This window comes from Perissodus microlepis, chromosome 10 (genome assembly GCF_051167445.1).
Source record: "Perissodus microlepis isolate ML-2025 ecotype Zambia chromosome 10, ASM5116744v1, whole genome shotgun sequence".
In the NCBI taxonomy this organism is placed as follows: Eukaryota; Metazoa; Chordata; class Actinopteri; order Cichliformes; family Cichlidae; genus Perissodus; species Perissodus microlepis.
In genome coordinates this window covers 8,350,448-8,371,026 of record NC_140470.1, presented here as the reverse complement: position 1 = coordinate 8,371,026, position 20,579 = coordinate 8,350,448, and the positions used below count along the sequence as shown (strand labels likewise).

At 40.6% G+C, this 20,579-nt stretch overlaps 1 protein-coding gene across 7 annotated transcripts in view; it reads left to right on the top strand.

The window, feature by feature from the left end:
* msi2b (musashi RNA-binding protein 2b) overlaps nt 1–20,579 on the top strand; it is a 266,007-nt gene that overhangs the window by 211,286 nt on the left and 34,142 nt on the right. For all 7 annotated transcript variants that reach the window (XM_084941769.1, XM_084941766.1, XM_084941770.1 and 4 more), the window contains exon 10: nt 4,524–4,598. In XM_084941769.1, the coding sequence (XP_084797895.1) occupies nt 4,524–4,598 (75 nt within the window). The remainder of the gene's footprint in view (nt 1–4,523; nt 4,599–20,579) is intronic.

The following is a 20,579-nucleotide window of genomic DNA, read 5'->3' as shown; positions in this document are numbered from 1 at the left end:
ACAAATTATCTGTAAAATATAGTGGAGACAATGTTAAGGCACGTACAGCTGCTAGTAGAACCAGATCATCAGTTTTTATTGATGGAGTGCTGATAGCAGTACCAGGATGAAATCTGGTGTGTACAGATGTTTATTTTTCTCAGACTCTAAGCCTGTAGTACTAATAGAATGGCACTTCACAATACAAATGGCACACTTTTCATTCTTCATGCTACAGTCACAACAGGGAAAACTGTGGCCAAGACCATGGCACAACCCAAATTATTGTCACTGTGTGAAGCTAACTTGCAGTCAATAGGACTTTATAATGGTTGCTTGGAAGACGGGGATCAGGTCAGCAACCACTTGCACATCTTCAAAGTGACTTTGATGTGCCAAGATGGCGTTAAAACAGCAAAAAGATGGAATAATTCTACCATCTGTCTGATATCAGTTGGTGAATAAATGGGGTTAAGTTAGCAATTACATGGAGTGTCTTTGTGGTAATACACTGTTTAACTGTAAATTTGTGAAAGTAGACGTTTCTAATCCCCCCCAAAGCCACATGTCCATTGATACTATGACTGCTCCCAGACTACCAAAAAGCAAACCAAAAAAAGCGGCAAATAATGATTCAAGCATAAAAGAAAATCGCAAAGTAAGAATAATAAAGCATCCTTGACTGTACCAAAGTGTAAAACAGTTAAACATGGATTCTTAAACATCCATGTTTAAGCCAGCCAGCTTATTAATCAACTAAAGACCCAGACAAAATTTGAAACCTTAACTTTCAGCCTTTTACACCAAACTGGAAAACACAAAGAACAGTTTTGTTTGTTGGTATCTCTTGGTTCTGAATTCTTCAACATTTTGTTTGAGTTAGTGCTCAGTAATTATAGTTTAACATTGATGTAGATGCTGATAATGACAGCCTCAACACTGGAATTAATCTACTATTAGACTCAATTGACTTCTCTCAAAATGTAAGTGAGCCCACACACCACTTTAACCATACTGAACATGTTCTGACATCTTACATAGAACATAGAACCAGAACACTACTTATCAGCATTCGCTGAGAACCCTTTATTGTCTGATCACTTCTTAATAACTTTTAAATTTACAGATTACAGAGCAGTCTGGAATAAATGTCAATACAGTAGATGTCTTTCTGAAAGTGTTGTTACCGCTTTCAAGGATGTAATTTCTCCACTGTTGTCTTCAATTGCATGCACAACACCAATGCAGGAGGCTGATTATCTCATTAATTACATCCCCATTGTGTACAACCCTGGATATTGTGGCTCTGAAAAGAGAAACCCTCAAATCACTAGAGCTTGACTCACAAACACAAATCTTCATTTAGCCTGAGAAAAAGATTTTCTTGCTCTTTAAAAAGAAAACAACCTCAGGTCTCTTTTTAAAATTTTTATTCAGGGTTAACAAGGAGTCAGAGCTCTTTTAAGCCAAGCATTCCCGTAATCTTAACTAATGATTTCACAAATTTCTGTACAAATAAAATTGTCATCATCAGAGAAAAAAATAGTCATCCTCAAAACACAGACCATTATTATGGTTCGGTACTACTTAAACTCTACAATTGATCTCTCTGAGTTAACTTCAATAATTGCTTCCAAACCATCAACATGTCTATTAAACCCTCATTCCTACTATTCCTACCATTAATTAGTGTTTCAATCTTAAATGTGAATAATATATCTCTGTTAATGGGCTGCCTACCACAGGCCTTTATGTTGGCAGTAACTAAACCATTAAATTTAAAAATCTGTCACTTGACCCAGCTGGATTAGCTAATTATAGACCAATCTTCAACCTTCCTTTTATCTCAAGCAATGTTTTTTTTTTTTTGAAGAGTTTAGTCAGTATACAGAATTAATCACAGTAAAGAAACAGCAATCAACACTGTTGACCACAATATTTTATTAAAGAAATAAGAGCATGCTGTAGGTATCAAAGGCATTGTGCTACAGTGCTTTGAATCATATCTATCTAATAGACTCCGGTTTATTCATGTAAATGAGGAGTCCTCTTCTCATGCTAAGGTTAATTATGGAGTAGGGCTGCCACAAACGATTATTTTGATAGTTGACTAGTCACCGATTATTTTTGCGATTAGTCGACTAATCAGATCATGCATCCATTGGACGTAAAACGTACAGCTTATTGCACCAGCATGCATCTGCTTTTATATAACTATCATTAGCTTACAGCTTTAAGTGTTTAAGGTATGTGCTAACTAAAAATAAAGACAAGATGATAGTTTATTAAATTTTAATGAAATTTGCAGATTGTTTCGGTGGAGTTTAATAAACTCAGCCGTCTGCTACTTGCTATCTAAAATATAACGGGACACCGGAGTATATTCTTGAGCATCTCACACTTCTGATAATCAGTTGTCTGCTTGACGTTTATTCAGCTGTGTAAAAACTATAACTTTAATCTCAGCCAAACTGATTTACTCAGGAACAAATAAAATACTGAAAAAAGCCAAACAATAACATTTTTAAGTTATCTAAGTGACTTATATATCATGTTTATCCTGAGTAGCGAAAGACGGCGGTGGGTTTGAAAACGATTTGCCGGGAGTCCGGTGTTCTCACCGGCTCTAGTGAGCCTTGAACCCCGACTAGCTATCGAGCTGGTGGGTAACAGACGTCTCCAAAAACATCGGAGCGCTTTTGAAAATATGTGGCGTCTTGATAAACTGAGCAGATATTTGAAGTTTACACAGCTACATTCTCGCCTGAAAATATGTTAAACGTTTATTTTGTGACCCAGAAAGTATAATAAGAGTAAAATTAAAACTAACTAGCTGCCGCCATTGTTGGAAACTGAGCAGGGCCGCGCTGGGCCGCGCTATGAATTCTGGGATAGGTTGGGCCACGAATTATACACCCGGACCCATCCTTCAAATCTGGGGAAATCAAGGCCGCATTTGTCGGAGTCTTCGAATTTGGACAGTCTTCGTCGTGTCGCTGTAACGTAATCGGCCTACAAATGCGGGCACAGGAGGATGCGGTTCCTGAATTTGGACACAGCTACGATACCGGACACTGCTTCTTCTTCGGGGTTTAACGGCAGCTGGCATCCTTGTACATACAGTGCTGCCATCTTCTGTTTCAGTCCATTATTACACTCTTAAATCCTACTACTTATTCCTGCGTCTTTTGGGATCTTACAAAGCTTCAAACGACGCGTCGACTATTAAATAAGTCGTCGACGATTTTCATAGTCGACGTAATCGTGACTAGTCGACTAACTGTGGCAGCCCTATTATGGAGTTCCACAGGGTTTCGTGCTGAAACCAATTCTGTTTACATTATGCATGCTTCCCTTAGCCAGTATGATTAGAAGGCATAGCATGCATTTTTCATTGCTATGCAGACGATACCCAGGTATCCATTAATCCAGATCACACACTACTGCTGGGGGCTTCCCATGATGCTTCTTCAATCACCTCTTTTCATTCTCTGTTTATACACCACTGCATTTAATCATTAGTTATTATTGACTGAGTCAGTCACCTGACTTCAACCCAAAATTAAGCATACATTTCTCTTTGAGAAAGAAAAAACTCTAGCAGAAACTTTTAAGAAAAGGAAGCAATCTAACTCAGTTGCAGTAGAGGCCTAGCAAAGCATTTCAAATTTGGTGAGGTCTGTTGGGTTTCAGATCCAGATACTCCACATTCACACATTTAGCAAGCTTTGGCAAATGTCTTTGTATCAAAAAACAGTTACTATTCCTATGCCCAGTTTGAAATGGATAACTGCTGCTGTGTTCTTGTCCATCTTTGCTTATTGTTATGTTTTCCATGGACACGCCTTCATAGATTCACTTTATCACTCCAGCCTAAGACATCACCAGTGACAGTTACTATATTCATCATATATGCATATTGTATGAAAAAGGTTGGGTGGGCATTGCTAACACTAAAATCTTGGAAGCATTAGTTTTGTTTATAAATCCCTTAATGGCAACTTGCCTCATATATCACGCCCTTATTTAATTGATCCTGCAATCATTAGTTGAGCCCTTCAAGTGCCTTAAGTCTTCAGACATTTAGAACACTTTACAATCCTACAAGCACAGACGCATACCAATATGTTAAATGAAATAATTACAAACTGCTTACTCCATACACATTATTTATAATATTATTGTTGTTTTTCTTATTTTTTTGTCACTATTTTTTCAATTTTAATTATACTTTCAAGATCCTTTGAAATGATGATACTCTATGTTTTTGGTAGATTTAAATAGGGGTTGAATAAAAGTATTATAAATTAAGAAATTGTTTAAAAAATCCTTAATGAGTCATTCATTTTGTTAAACCTCTGCTTTATTTCCTGATTTCTTAATTTCCAATTCATTGTGTTCATGTACAATGGCAAAGTTGAGTCACTGTCAAAATTATGTCACTGTCTGTGCTGTTTTTAACCTCTATTGGTGTCACATGGTATGTAATTGATACAATATTTATATTTATCATCCCTTGTTAATCTGTTTTCTGTCTCTCAAAGGTTACCCTAATATCGTGGCAACGTATGGTCGCGGATACACTGGATTCGCGCCCAGCTACAGCTACCAGTTCCCTGGTAAGTTAATGCTTTCGTAAAATATTGGTGTTGCAGCCGATTTCTGTTTTGCTCTCTCAAGCAGCACAATCAGACACACTTGCACACGCATACACAAAAGATGGTCAGTGTACACGTCAGTCACCAAATAATCTCCAGGGTTATAAGTGTGCTACGTGTCTGGATTCCTCAACGAAGTTTTGAAAGCTGACATATAGTGAAGTAAATTGCTTACTCCTTTTTATCCCATACTTGAACACCACCATGACCAAATGTCTAAAATGGGAGAAGTTCTTCGTCTTCAGTGGCCCAATGTATGCAAATTCGTCTGTGGAGAAGCAGAAAAATAAGCATCTCTTTTTGTTGGCAGATTTTTAAAATGTGGTCCTTATAATGGAAAATGAATGAAGTCATTTTCTGCATTAAAAGTGTTGACTCAGAGTGCCGGGCACTTTAATGGGACTCCAAATTGCAGGCGTGCAGTTTGGAGGTGAGCAGCTGTACCTGACTGCTGCAAGAAGGGCCAGTGGCTCTGTGGTGCTTCACTTAGACAGGCATCCTGTCAATTTCATGCTTTATTTAGGGACTTTACACATACTTTGTTTGCCATGCCAGACATCATTCCTTCCACTGATAAGATGGAATGAGAAATATCTGACAGCGGCTCAGATCTCTGTAATATCTTTGTGAAATAGATTCAGAAATGGTTAGACAGGAGGTCCAGCTGTGACCACCTGCAGATCAGATATATGCTAGTTTTATACTTGACCACAACACTGTTCCACAGAAGAAAAAGGAATAGCACCTACTTATTAGTGTGAGTGAATATAAAAAGTATAGAGTTAAGAGTTAAGAGTGACTGATTAGACAAAAAATATTATTTAATTCATATAACTGAATGACTCCAACATTTAAAACAATTGCTTTTGTGTATCTTACATGAATCTTAAATACTACCCTTAAAACCATCCTAGCGTGTGTGTGCTAGGTCAACAAAATGAGAGAAATGGGACTGAACGGTAAAGGAATGATGACTATTTTTTCCTTGTAAATAACTCTAGTTAAACATAGATTTTTAAAATGTTTACTATTTACAACAAATTAGGGAATATCACCTTCCCCGAGGCAGAATGTAAGATCCTGTCCATGTTAAACTCAATTTAAAGAGTTTGATAAAGCTGTATGATTAAAACAACCTCCTCTGGGCTCGTTCAACTCTTGACAGGTAATTGGAAATTTTAATGTATGAATCAAGCGTCTTATCCAAATTAAATAACCTCAGGCCAAATATTGACTAGTGTCCTTCCTTACTAAGATGTGGAAAGCATCCTCAATTTAAGATCAAAGGCTTTTTTTCCTCACTGTACACTGCCTTGCTGAAACACTCCTATAAATAAATGGTGCTGGGGCCTCGCAGTCTAGATCCAAGAGGCATAAATTGTGAGCAGCATTTCAAGGCTTTTTTTCTTTTTTTTACCCTCAGTAAACCTCAGGGGTCCACTGTTAAGAGTTAAGAGAAGCAGTAAGGAAATTGTTCAATTGTCAAGAAAAAACAGTGATGAAACATTGATTAGTGAAGAAGCAATGAATTAAGTACAACAACTCAATAAGACAGAAACGGAAAAAAAGACAAATCAAAGCTGACAAGTCTGCAGCTGAAACAAGGTTCAAGTGTACAAAACATAACCTAAAATAGAGCTGAAATATACACAGCCTGAGATGGGGAACAGACAGCACTCAGTGCAGTCTGTTCAACTCAAAGCAGACACCTGCACCGTGGCTGTTAAACAATAACTGACACTCCCAATTAATTCCAACATTGATCACAAAGTGCATTCGATATTGATCACATGCACTATGCCTGTGTCTATATTTGTCAGCCGTGACGTGCTTACAGAATAGTTCCATCATAGCATGGGTATCATTACTCTTTAATGCACTTACAAGGATATGCATATTACTGTTACAGATTGCTGATATAAATCAAATTGTACTGTATATGTCAAACATGAGCATGTATCAGAGCACTGCCCCAAAAGGGCAAATTCCAACCTCAAACTGTGGTATTTATTGTTTCTAAGTCCCATTAAGTTGCTGAGCTACAGATGCTTCCCTGGCACAGACAAAAGTAATGATGTCTAGTTGAGATAAATTGTTATATTTAATGTCAACCATCCAGGTAGGGAAATCCCAAAAAGTTGATTCTGTTCGTCTGGACGTAGTGTTTCCAACTCCAAAGGTTGGACAATTGACTGAAGAAGTCCCTTCGATGAGTGACAAAACTCAAAATGCTACGTCCAGACGAACAGAATCAACTTTTTGGAATGTTATATTTAATATGATAATGAATGTGTCACTTTGGGGATATCCCAGGAAAGCTCTCATGTATGCCACAACTACAGAGAGTGGCGTGATAAATTCATGGCACATCTGCAGACTACAAGATGGATTAATAGAGTTCCTGACAGACTAATGTGACTGTAAAAAGGGCAAAAAGGGAAAAAATTGCAGATCTTGCAGCATCAAAAATGCAAAAAGGCATTTGCAAATGTTTTATGAGGCATAAAATACATTTAGCCTGCAAACAATTCAGCTTGATGAGAAACATCAAATGGAAACAGAAAATTTTTCGGTTATAAAAAAGAGCTAAAGGGTACCTATGGTTCATCAAACATCTGAGGGTTAAAAAAATTAGCTCCAAGTGTCATAATGCTGTTAAACTGATTTACATTCCTTTTATAGTGTGAAATCACAAATTCTGTCACACGTGTCAGATACACACTCAGCTCTGTGGAAGTCCCCAAAAATAAATCTTTGTTCTAAGCATGTTTGTCCCCTTTTTTTTTTTTAGCTTTTACAGAAACATTTATACCAATAAAAGAAAGCGAGCAGCGTTTGGTAAATATGTTTTCTCTGATGTTTTTTTGTTGGTTTTACAACTATAACCTATTTTTTTTTTTTTTGCTGCAATCCTGTAATTACACACTGTTTACCTTGCGGCAGCATAATTTCAACATTATGATTGAACTTCACAATGAACTTAATTTCGGAGACAATGCTGTATACGGGGAGCATAGTGACAATCAAGAAGATAGCGATGTTTGCCTCAGAATTAAAAAGGGTAAGGAGGTGCAACAAAGTGGCCACATTCCAACTCAAAAAAAACTGTGTTGTGGTTTTTCAGTTTATAAAAGAATTTCTGTATGGTAGTGAATGCAACTACTCAATTGCTTATTATGTTGAAGCATTATATTCTCCAGCTTGTCTGTTGGATGGGTCAGTCTGATGATGACAATGAAGACTTGGGATATTGATCATTGTCTGATTCCACTGTGAAAAAAAAAAATTAACTTTCATATTGTGGGCTTTTATTGTGTCAAATTGATGTCAGACTGTCATATCAGCATAAGAATATGATGTTACCACTTCCTGTTTGGATGTAAACTTGCCTACTTTAAGATGACGAGTCTGAGTGAGATGGCTGTGTTAGATATTTATCCTGAGCTTAAGGTCTGTTTTCAGCTTCACAGAGGTGGCTGCCTTTTTACCTGACTGGGTCCACGCTGTGCAAGTTACAGCAGTGCAAAGTGTGCATTGAATTTTCTCTCGAATTTACATGCTTGCAGTTTGATTTAAAAAAATTCATAAATGTTTGTAATTTTCTGCCAATCCATTTTTTACATTGCTGGAATTATAGTAGTAATATATTGACTCAAGTTAATAAAGGATCAGATAATAACATTAACAATTTTCTGCAGTATTACTCTCTTGTCTTGTAGTGTAGTGTGGAATTTTGCAATCTCTGATAATATCTCTGATTATGGTAGGCAATGGTCAGCTGAGCTATTTTCAGTTCAATTCAGTTTTATTTATATAGCGCCAGATCACAACAACAGTCGCCTCAAGGCACTCTATATTGTAAGGCAAAGGCACCACAATTTTGTGCAGTTGTAGGTGACTACACACAGAAACTAAGAAATTAAAGCAGAAAACAAGGGTTACTGAAAAAAGCTGATAACTACATCACAATTAGCAGACATGTGACCACCTGTCAAGCTCCGGTCAATGGGAAAAAATGACTGGTTACAAGTGGTTACTGGAGCTCACTGGGAAAGTAATGGCTAAAGCCACAGGAGTCCTAGATTACTCCCATTCTTCTGTCTATCCTCCAACCAGTGTTGGGTAAGTTACTTTAAATTAGTAACTTAGTTACATTACTAGTTACTTCTATCAAAAGTAACTCAGTTACTTCAAGTTACTCGTTACTTTCAGAGTAACTAGTTACTAGGGAAAGTAACTTTGGTTTTACTCAGAATTCTCTTGTTAATGTGTTGCTTCCGTAACTGGATACCCAGCCAGACTGCCAGTCTTCTAGCTTGCTTACTTGCCACAAGTGCACTGTGCCACCTACCAATAGAAAGGAAAAAATAATGTGCACACTTCCACGAGAGAAATCCCACGCCTGGACCGTCGTTGACCGCTGCATGATTCTAGCCTGCTTTTTACATCCAACACAAAAACTGCAGTCGTGGTGCTTTCGATTGTACTCAGAACTCGGAAATTCTGCCTTCTGAATAGAAAGATGTAGGTAACACCAGACTGCAGATGAGCTGCTTACAGGGCTGGACTGGGACAAAAAAAAATCGTCCCGGGGAATTTGACTAGAGACCGGCCCACCATTATAGGAAAAATCATAAAGCCTTTGAATGAAAACAAACGCTGTTGTGACAGTGATGTACACTGTTCTGATGGTATATATGCATTAATCTATCAATCGTTTGTTGTAAGACTCAGATAATTATTTTTTTAAAAGCGAGACATTTTAAATGAGAATAAGAAAGAAAAGTATTTCCTTGTGCCCCCCTCTCCCTGTTAATGCCCTACCTGCCCCCCTGGCAACACTTTGCTAGACCCGCCCCTGCACAGTTACCAGCTGTCAGCTACATAGAAAAGGATCCTGGTGTTATTTGTCTCTGAGAAACAGTTCATAACTTCCCTTCAACTCATTCATGTCACCTAAAAGGTAAACCTGTTTCTCCATCACCTGTTCAGCTCTGATGATCCAGTAAGGACATCTCCTGGTTTCATCTTCATGTTTCCCTCTCACCAGATATACAAATCGACATCATGACCAGCAGCTTTACAGCTGTGGCTCCAGCAAACATCAGCTGATAGTAGAAAGTAATATTAAATAAATTCTAACAACAGCTGATCAAGCTTAAACGTGCTGCTGTTGTTTAGCACGACATCCGCTGGTTTCCTCTTTCTGGCGCAAAGTAGGCGATAAATAAACAAGAGAGAAAAGCCGATCAGCTGATCATTGATCAGTTTCATGATTGAAGTAGAAACAGGAGAGGGAGGGGGAGAGAATGAGAGGAGAAGAGGCAGCTGTGCAGCGTAAACACAGAATAAATCCAGCTTTGTGTCTTTTTCATTGTAGCTGAAGTCCGGGACAAAATGTTCCTTTTCACCTCAATACGAAACCCGTAATATTTTCTCTGAATACCAGACGATTCTGTTTTTTACGGGACAGTTGGCAACTCTAATAATTAACCTATGAACAAAATAAAGTTCAACATCAGTAACATAGCACCCACCCAGCTGTATAGAAACCCCGTCATGCTAGCTAGCACGCAGTACGAAAAAGTCAGCATAACGAAAATAAACTCCACCTAAACTTGATTTATATGTGACTCAGATACACTGCAGGTCATAACTTCTTACCTGAAGTTCAGTTCACCTGACACTCTCGGACCGGCGGCTGCTTCGGGTCTCTCCTCTTGCCTCCCTTTTCCTTCATCCACCTGCTGGCTTCCACCACTTGCTAATGTTATTGAATCTGTGGAAGCTCCGCGATAGCCACCACACGAAGTAACAAATAACGAGCCTATTTAAATCCCAGTAACGAGTAACGCGTTCCTGGTTTTGGCATAATAACTAGTTACCGTGCTCGTTACCACAATAATAACGTAGTTACTGTAACGCGTTACTTAATAACGCGTTAGTCCCAACACTGCCTCCAACCAGAGAAAACGGTCGTAGATTTAAATGAACCACTGTTGAGCTGTAGTGAAACTGCAGAAAGTGCGACAGATATCAGAAATGCAGACTGTTTGCTTTCACAGTAAAACTTGAACCTCTTAAAACATGTTGGCTGCAACTTTGAGACTCAACTTGTATTAAGCCTGCTTTAAATGTATTAAAGCAGGCTTAATACATTTCAGTTTGTATTGCATTTTCTCTAGTTTTGCTACACCTCGGCTAGTGGTTAGTGAATGTTTGCAGGCAAACATGAAAAATTACAGATTGCCATGGACATCTGGTAGTAACCAGATGTCCATGTCCTCCTCACAAAGGTTACTACCAGATGTCCAAAGCACTAGGACAGGGGTGGCCAACCAGTCAGAGACCAAGAGCCACTTTTTTTTACCGTGTTACCGCAAAGAGCCACATCATATGCATGGGCACACATGAACATCACCCATCCTTTCCTCCCTCTCTCTCTCACACACACACACACACAAAATACACACATTCTGCTCAGCCAGATTTATTGTAAATGTCACACACCAACATGATAATGACAGAAATGGACTCCTACAGTACTAAAACCACAGGCCAGTCATTTTCAACAATTGTGTGCACTGTCTCACACACACAAACTCTCAGTTCAACCAAGTCCACAAACAAAAAATATAATAATCTACAATAGCATTTACTTTTACAATGCATGTTGTTTAGTGGGACTTCTGGCATTCCTTGCCTTGAACAATCCTCTTCAAATCTGGCTTGTATTCCGTTGTTGCCACTCGAAGCAATTCTTTCACATGAGTGTCAGTCAGAACAGATCGATGCTTTGATTTCACATGTTTTAGGGTAGAAAACACAGACTCGCAGACGTATGTTGACCCAAACATTGACAGTATCTTAAGCACAGCCCGTTTGACATTGGGGTATTTTTCCATTGGCACACTTTTCCAGAACTCAATGGTCCCTTCCCTTAAAGCAGGTTTCAATTGGTCCTCCTCACAAAGATCGATCATCTCCAACTCAGCCGCAGCTTCATCTGTGACTAGCGGGACTTTCAAACAGCCGGTCTCTGCATTAAATGGGTCAACGAGGAACGTAATCTGTGACCTTTTCAATTGTAGATCATGGAACCGGGTCACAAAGCTTTCGTGCAAGTTTTCAATCAGCGTTGCATATCTGGCTCTTTGCTTACTCAGGGCAGCGCTGGCGACTTGCCCGCTGGCTTTTAGCAGAGTGGGAAAATGCATTAAATCTCCCTTTTGAATATGTGTCTTGAACAGCTTCAGTTTGTTGACAAACGCAAACACACTTTGCACCAGGTCAGGCAGCATTTTTAACTTACCCTGCAGGGTCAGGTTCAGTCTGTCCAAGTGACACAGCATGTCGACCAAAAAGGCCAGATCCATAATCCACTTGAGGTCCGAGAGCTCGGGATAGTCCTTGTCCTTCTCTTCCATAAACAGTTTCACGGCATCCAAAAGCTCAAAGAAGCGAGAGAGTACCTGGCCTTTTGACAGCCACCTCACAGTGCAGTGCAGCGGCAGGTCACCTGGAAGCTCTTGGTCCAGCTCAGCGATGAGATTCTTGAATTGACTGTGGTTAAGCGCATGTGTGCGGATATAGTTGACGATTTCCATCACAGGCTTCATGACATTATCTAAATTCAATGATTTAGACACGAGTTGCTCCATGTGGATGATGCAGTGGAAATTCCAAAAGTCAGGAATAGTTCGGTCAGCTTTGCACAGCCCCACAAGCCCGTTCACAGATCCCATCATGGCTGGTGCTTCCTCCGTGGCTATTGCAGTTAATTTCGTTATGGGCAGATTTGCTTTTTCTAATGCAGCCATCATGGTTTCTTTCACATCTATGCCACGGGTTCTGTCTTTTAATGGCACAATATCCAGGAGTTCTTTGATCACACAATCGTTTGACACAGACCGTGCAAATATTGCCAACTGAGGCTTGTCTTGTATATCACAACTCTCATCCAATGCGACACTAAAATACTCACATGCTTGAAGGTCAGAGTGCAACTGTGATTCAATAGCTGTGTTAATGTCCGATATTCTGTGTTCAACAGTGTGGCGGGACAGTTGGACGTCTGATACCATGCGTTTTAATTTGTCGTTTTCAAGAGACAAAATTTCAACAACGTCACTGAGGCATTTTTTAACGAACTCCCCTTCATTCTATGGCTTTTTAGCCCGTGTAATGTTCCAAGCCAGCTGATAGGATGCGAGCGTTATGGTCTCTGACCGCTTCGTAAATTTTTGGAAAAACTGTATCTGCTTTTCTGCCTGACTTTTCAAAGTGGCCAACTCGTGCTTGCGAAGTTCAGTCCCTTTTGGAAATTCCTGGTCGATGCAAGCATGGAGTGAGCTGAAGTGGCCCTGAAGATTTGAAGCTTTGAAATGCGCTAATGATGTCTGACATATAAGGCAGAATGGCTTGCCATTGCGTTCAACAAAAAAATATAAACTATCCCACTCTGTTAAAAACGTCCTGTGTTCATCTTCATATTTTCTTTTTGCTGTGCATTTTTTCCCTGCCATTTTAAGGGCCAGCTTGCTCCTACTGGGAAACTTTGCGGTATTTTCATCTCACACACATGGCCATTTGATGAAAATACCGTATTGAACTCAAGCGAAGCGAACGCGTACATTTTAAAACAACAACACAAAAAAAAACACAAAACACAAACACAAACTTTGATATGAACGTAAGAGCCGCATGAAACCAGGCAAAGAGCCGCATGCGGCTCGAGAGCCGCGGGTTGGCCACCCCTGCACTAGGAGGTTTTTGTTAAGCATCTTCTTTGCTACTGAGTTTACCCAGGGAGACCCAGCAACCTCCAAGTACCACTGCCAACTAGTCGAGGAGCACACATTTTTCCCTTGCAACCGGTGGTTGCATCACATCATATATGCCCGACAAATATCAAACAATGAGTGCCATCTTTGATTTATTTTTCGCTTTGCTTTGAATCCTCCACAAATACTCAGGACACGTCACCAGAAATGGAAAATTGCACCCCTACTTCTAGCTGAAGCTTTAATCAATCCTGTTCTAATATTTGCAGAACTAAAGGTAACTTCCTAAGGAAAAAAAATTAATAGCATACTAAACTCCACTAGTAAATAAACATAAAATCACTGGATTACCCTCACATCCACTGTGTGTGCTGTAATTAGGAAATTATACTTGGTCTCATCCCCCTCCAACTTACTGGATCTCAGAAACTAGATGCAACCAGTGTGTTTATTTGCATTTTAGATGAACCGTCTCTTTAGCAGCTGCTGCACTGTTACTAATCATATGGACTCAATAATAAATACACTGTTATACGGATGTTACAGCATTGGCAGGTTTTTCGGTAACACTTTCAGAAAGCTTTAGCTCACTGTCAGGGTGGTAAGCATCTATGAATGCAGGTATCAATATGAGCATGAGTCAAGGTAGTTAACATGTCAGTCATGCAGCTTCAGTTCATTTTCAGCTTTAGAACCCACACATAGCATCATGTGAAGCCGCAGCTGTAGGAGTATTGTGCATATGCCTGATTGTTACTACAATTTGACATTAAACCAGTTTGAACAGCGGAATAGTATTATTCAGTCTCACCACACACCGCCTCAATGTCATGTTTTTCTTTATATGTTATATTCCTTTTAAAGGTAATTCACTCTGCACTGTGAGTGAATTACTCAGAAGTCCAGCTGTTTTCATTACCACAGAAAACTTGAAAGTGACATTCACTGTAAACACTCTTGTACAGTGTTGCTCTGCTCGCCCTGGACTGTAGCCAGGGTAGGAATCAAAGCAGAAGAAAATCAAACACTGAGCTGGACAGAAATGTTCAGACTTCAGACCTAACATTCATCAGACTGCAAAAAAAACTCAAATGGAAAGGATCTTTGAGTTGAAAATGGGCTACAAAAGACATTAAAGAGTGCACAGTTCCCTAGATTGTGCAGTTGGACAGCACTGATTTTTTTTCCAGAAAGCTTTAAAAGATTAAACAAACTAAGCTTTGGTTGATTTTGAGATCATGTTTTGTGATAGAAATAAGTAATGTGTTTGTCTTGTTTTGAGAGCGAGGAGAGAAATAAAGAAGCTGTTTTTATCTTTCTCTTCAGATATCTCCAAGTGTCTGTGCCATTGTTTTTTTTGGTTGTTGTTTTTTTTAATTCATCTGATTAGATGATACAAAGCACATTGTGATTACTTGGGGAAATCGGCCCTGCAGTAGGATAGTTTATATTTCATGTTTTCTAAAATAGACTGCCATTTTCACCTATTTAAGAGCCAAAATGCAGCTGTATGGCTAAACAGACAAAGCGGGAGCTGACAAGGCATGAGGGACGCTACTGTACATTATTCTCCTTTTTATGCAACAGTCTAATTAGCATTAGCTCGCTGATAAATGTGCTATTGTATTATTCAGCTTGCAGCGTCCTGGGGAACGATCCCGAGATGTGCCGCATTTTACCAGGTGTCTAGTTCGGATGAGCTCACGTGATTGAGAAATTTGAAAGGACTATCCAGTTTGATCACAGCCTTACAGTACATCGAACTGTTCTTTACTTGTCGATTGTTCTAGACTAACACGGGATGTAACGATGAAAGATCCTTGTGTTTACTGTGGATAATAAAAATGCAAATGCCAGAAAGAGAATGTTTTTTAGCAATAAGCACAAGCTTATGCTCTGTAATTTATGTACAGGACAGTTTCTGCCAGCAGTGCAAGCATATATAGAAAAGAAATTATAAAGAGTTTTAAGAATGTAGTACACTGCATTCATGAGGAAAAATGTAATTAAAAAGGAGAATGTATTGTGTGTGTGTGTGTATTATGTGTGTGAATAAGCCGTAGAAGCGAGCATCAAAAGCAGGGATACACACCTCATACATTCATATTGTACTTTCTATTGTTAACCAGTCTTGTATCGGTTCCTTTTATTACATGGACGTGAATGCGGAGTTGAACGCACACACAGACACACAGATATGTGGTATTCATACAAAGACGGAGATTTGGGAGCTGTGTATGAAGGGAAAAGGCGGAGGTGGAGAGACTTAACCCGGAGCTTCTCTTCACTCTACCATCTTCCTGTGCGACTTGCTGCCTCCACAGCCGTGCCCTCAGAGCCTCCCATGGCATAAATGACCATTATGGCTCCATTAGGGCCACTACTAGGAGGTCATTATGCTACACCGAAAAACCAGGGATGAAGATGTTAGTGGGGTCCCATCAGACTGAGTGAGTGAAAGGCATAACACTCAGTCATCCAACTATTTCAGATGTCATGACAGACAAACAGCAATTCAGGTCCAGTGAGTCAGCCTCTTAAGTACTAAAAGAACAGAGGAAAGGGATAATTAAGGAGGGGAGAGGGCAGGGGTAAGTGCGGCAAGGGTACACTGAGGACAGAGGGGTGGGTAATTTGGGGTTATTTACCAGTTACCTTAAACCTACTGTAGTGAACTTTTGTCTCCCCCTTCTGGCAGTGAGAGTGATTATGCAAACTTTATTGCCGTATACTTATGGCATAGGATTGAAGCGATGAGAAGCCACACCAGTGGGAATCTGTGTTTGGCCTTGCTATCGATTTGTTTATTTATGTATTTTTAACAAGCCTTTTCTTTTTGTCAGGAACATCAGAAACATATCTTGAGCTCTTTTCAACCTCAAGCTCCACCATACTCCTAATCGCTGTTGCCCACTTCACTTCATTGCTACAGTGGTTATTGTCTTTAGCTCTGGGATATCAGTCATTGTCAATAGTTGTCTGGGACTGTGGTTTTAATCAGCCTATTAAAGGGCCATCTGTTTGTATTTCATACATGTAAAAGGCTGTTTCTAAGAAGGTACTGCATTTTGTGTCTATTTTTCACAACTCTGGGGTTTGCGTGGGCTTTTGGTATTGGTTTGCTGCAGTTGGTGGATCGGTTTTCCATCTGTTTCACAATGTCTTGTTTCCATATCCCTTCATTGTCACACGCTTCATCTTTGTCAGACCTCATCCCTGATGTGTGATAGCACTGTGGTAGCCTCCATCCCTCTCCATCTCCACCAACCAGCCATGCCTGAGACAGAACAGCAAACTCCATCGTATACCTGACAGAAAATGACATTTCAAACGCCGCAGAACAGCATGGAGCAAATTTCTCTTTCTGTGCGGAAGGAAACAGTACTCGGCCCAGCAGGTGCTTCTGGGTTCCACAGCTTCTCTTGTTACGTTGAATATGCAAATCTTTCAAGATGGCCTGGTTGGCTCCAAGACCGTCTCATATATATATAATATATAGATATATATTCATCTTGGATTGTACTACATATGTAGTGAAATAGATTGGACAAACAAAACCAATTTAGTCGGATACGGATTTTTTAGGAACTCATGGACCCAAAGAGACATTAGTGTGTTTCTACACAACCGTAAACGGGGGGGCTGCACTTATGACCTTCCTTTTCCTGTAGGAAAACAATACAAAGGTACAGCAGCTGCAGCAGGTGGCACATAGGGAAAGAGAACTGCTGACCTGTGCAACTGGTATGATAGTGGGTGCTTCTGAAGGATGAATGCTCCCATAATCTAGAGCAGGGCCAAGCAAGCTTATGAAAAAAAATGCACACCAGGCCATTGGCCTGAATCACCAGCTAGCTTCCCCGGGTTTAGCAACTGTCTGCTGCAGGGTGATAGAAAAGATATATAGAGCTGTGAACCTTTGAAGCACACCTTATATGCTGGCACAGAAGAGGTAAGGGGCTATTTGGTGATGTAGTTGCATCCTGTGTATACTTCAGATCAATGAGGTCTTAGAGAGAAATGGGAAGATGTGTTTGCCCTTTGTATCTGTGGTTTCATCTCTAAATCTAAATTTTAAGTAATATAGAATATATTTTGAAATGCTACGCAAGACGATGTCTGATAAGAGAAGGTCAGGTCTGTGGCGTGATTGATCAGTCAAACCTTTTTTTTTTCCTGCAGCGTTTTTCATGCAGGTAAGTGAAATTCAGAGTGTATTATATGTGAATGACAAGCTGTTAATGTAAAGAATACGACAATCTCAGACTAATGCACCCAAGACTAAACACACAAAAGGTTTAATAGCCCAATGTGGGTAAAGCGAGGACACCATTGCCTTGTGTCTTGAATCCCAACCATTTACAATATTGACAACTTTTTTCTTTCAAACTTTCTTTGCTGTTAAACTCTTTTTTTTCTGGCTGCAGCTAATGTCTGCGTATGTGTGTGAATGCTAATAAAGATTTGGGATACATTGCAGACTCATTATGAACAGAAAGCCCTCTTAAGTTTTCATACACCTTAAATTCCCATTTTTGCACACATCTTGGCTACGATACTGAAGCAGGTGGGAGGAATCACTAGCCTGAGGCTGATGTGGAGCTTACATGTGTCATGGGTACATGCAACATTGTCCTCCACAAGATCGATCCCCACTGCTTGTGTTTTTACTGCACTCGTGAGACAGCGGTACACACAGCAGTGTATCAGTAGACCAGGATTCTATTGAACTAGAATTGCACAGCAGATTGCTCCTCAGATCTTGTGACCATTTCTCTACAAGCCGGGTGAGCTGTGACCCCAGCAAGTGGTCCCACAGGCCAGAGTGAGTGCTACAGGGCTGGAAGCAGATGGCCCTCCTGATGCCACACTGACTCACAGATTGGCTTTAATTGCCAAGGCTGATCATTAGCCCAATAGGTCTGCGGAAGCCGGGGCACTCCATGAGTCGCAGGACTTAAAATAGGGCCCGGCGACGAGTGTTGTGATCTCATACACTTGAACGATCATGCACGACGTATTCTGCTCCTGTGCACTCAAACTCTCAGACGCACACACAGAAGCATACAACAGACACAATTGAAAGCTCTTCGAGGCTGCATATCGGGGCAAGGGAGGTGGAGGGACAACCAGGGGCCTCTCTCTGGTTTTCTGTCTGCTTCTCTGACTCACTGTCTCCACAACAGTGCTGACTGCACATTCACACACACGTACACACACACACACACCATCACACATACAGACTCTCTGAGCTCCACAGGCCACGACTCCATTCCCAATGACAGCAGTTAGTGCGCTGCTGTGACGTCAGTGAACAGCACTGTATGTCACGCCCTGCCTACTTCTATGTGTGGAGTCATAAAGCCGGACTGCTCCCACATCAGCTTTGTTTTCCATTACCCACTTTCTGTTTCATGTACATGTGCTTTGCTGTCAGAGGTAGACACCATCGAATGCATTCATCAGGTGTAGCAGCACATTACCAAGTGGTCCTCCTGCATGCCCTGAGCACAGAGGAGGACCAGTGGGGTTTTTTGGTTTGTTTTTTTGGTTTATTGTTGTTTTGCAGTGTGGTTTTACTTTCCTGTGTAGATAAAGGGATGCTGACAGATTACATCAGATGCTCACATGCAGACAGATCATAGGTCACATGCACACACACATGTGTTTCCATGAGTGTGTGAGCATCTGTCTCTGCGGAACCAGCAACCGCACTCTCACAGAGGCAAAGCTGAAAGGCTAGCTATTTCCTGAAAGTGGAAAAGAAGCCTCACCTCATTTGCCCAGGCCTTAACTCACCCTAGGATAGCAGACGCATCCTCACACACTGAAGCAGGCAAACAGTCTGCCACAGAGACCCATAGACTAGGTTCCTGCGGTGGGGAAGATGAGGTGCTGTAACAGGCAGAGTGGCAACTCTAAAGCTCATTATGTCTCGGCTGTTATGCTGCTGGTCTTGAAATGAAACTCGAGCTGTCCTGCCTCGTACATGGATGCCACCTTCGGGCGCTGCTGGAGACCAGCAACAGAACAGAAAAAGACCACAGACCTGGATGCAAACTGAGGAGTACAATATGTGTGTCTCTGAGACCATGCTCTCTTTCTACTGCCTGTTGTTTTGATGCCACCCACTGTTTGAGAGCTCCAGCGCATTGGTACTTGCTAGGACTCTACCCAGCTGTCTCCACCTTTTCCTCCATCTTTCCATCGTTCCCTCTTGCTGACTGGGCTAATAGCTCTCCAGTGGCTCAGTACTGCTCGTTTCCTAATGGATGGCTATACTTTATGCAGTATACATGAAGTATAGTATGCTTATAACAGTGCATACAGCCCTGCAAACATTGTTTGCTTCTGCAGTGATCAAGTGAAGTCAAGTGTTGCAGCCCTATTTTTGGGTCATGCCACATTTTACCCTACTTGCCCCTGGTATCTGGAGCAGTGCTAGATTGTGTAACCAGAGTGCATGGAGCTGGCCAAAAATATAATAAGTCTGCAAAAGCTCGGGTTTAAGATCATGTTTACATATTATATCACATATTATCCTTTTATCCTTTAAATGAATTATCACTGAGAAGGCGAGTTTGACTGTACGAGATATGGTGAAGCATAGTTCAAATCCACCAACACATATTTAACTTGAATGATAAAATGACATGCAGTGCACTCTCTTTCATTTGAGACAACCTGAAATTACCCCCCTTCATCATTCATCTGTCCGGTTCAGTACCACCCCCAGAACTGGGAGATGGGCATTAAAATGCATAAAAATTTAAGGCTGTTTACTTGGACACTAATGAGAGGAGGCTTAAGTAGTCTAGTTTAATTAGTATGATTGGCTCCACGGGGACCACACAGGCAGGGCCATAACAACTGATTCACTTGGAGCTCACAGGACCTTTTCATACACTCTAAGTGTCAGAACTAATGTTAGAGGAGATTGGACTGCAGAGACATGTTGCCTTTACTGATCCTAGGTTGGAAAGGAGCACTGCAGTTAAATGCACTGAAGCAGACCATTACATAAGCACTACTGCAAGGTCAGACATCTGTGTCCTCCCTGTCTGTCTCTCTCTATTTAAGTCACTATCCTAAACTGCCTTGGTATTAAGGTTGTGAACCGAAAACCCTGTCTCATTCTGAAAACCAGTTTCACAATTTC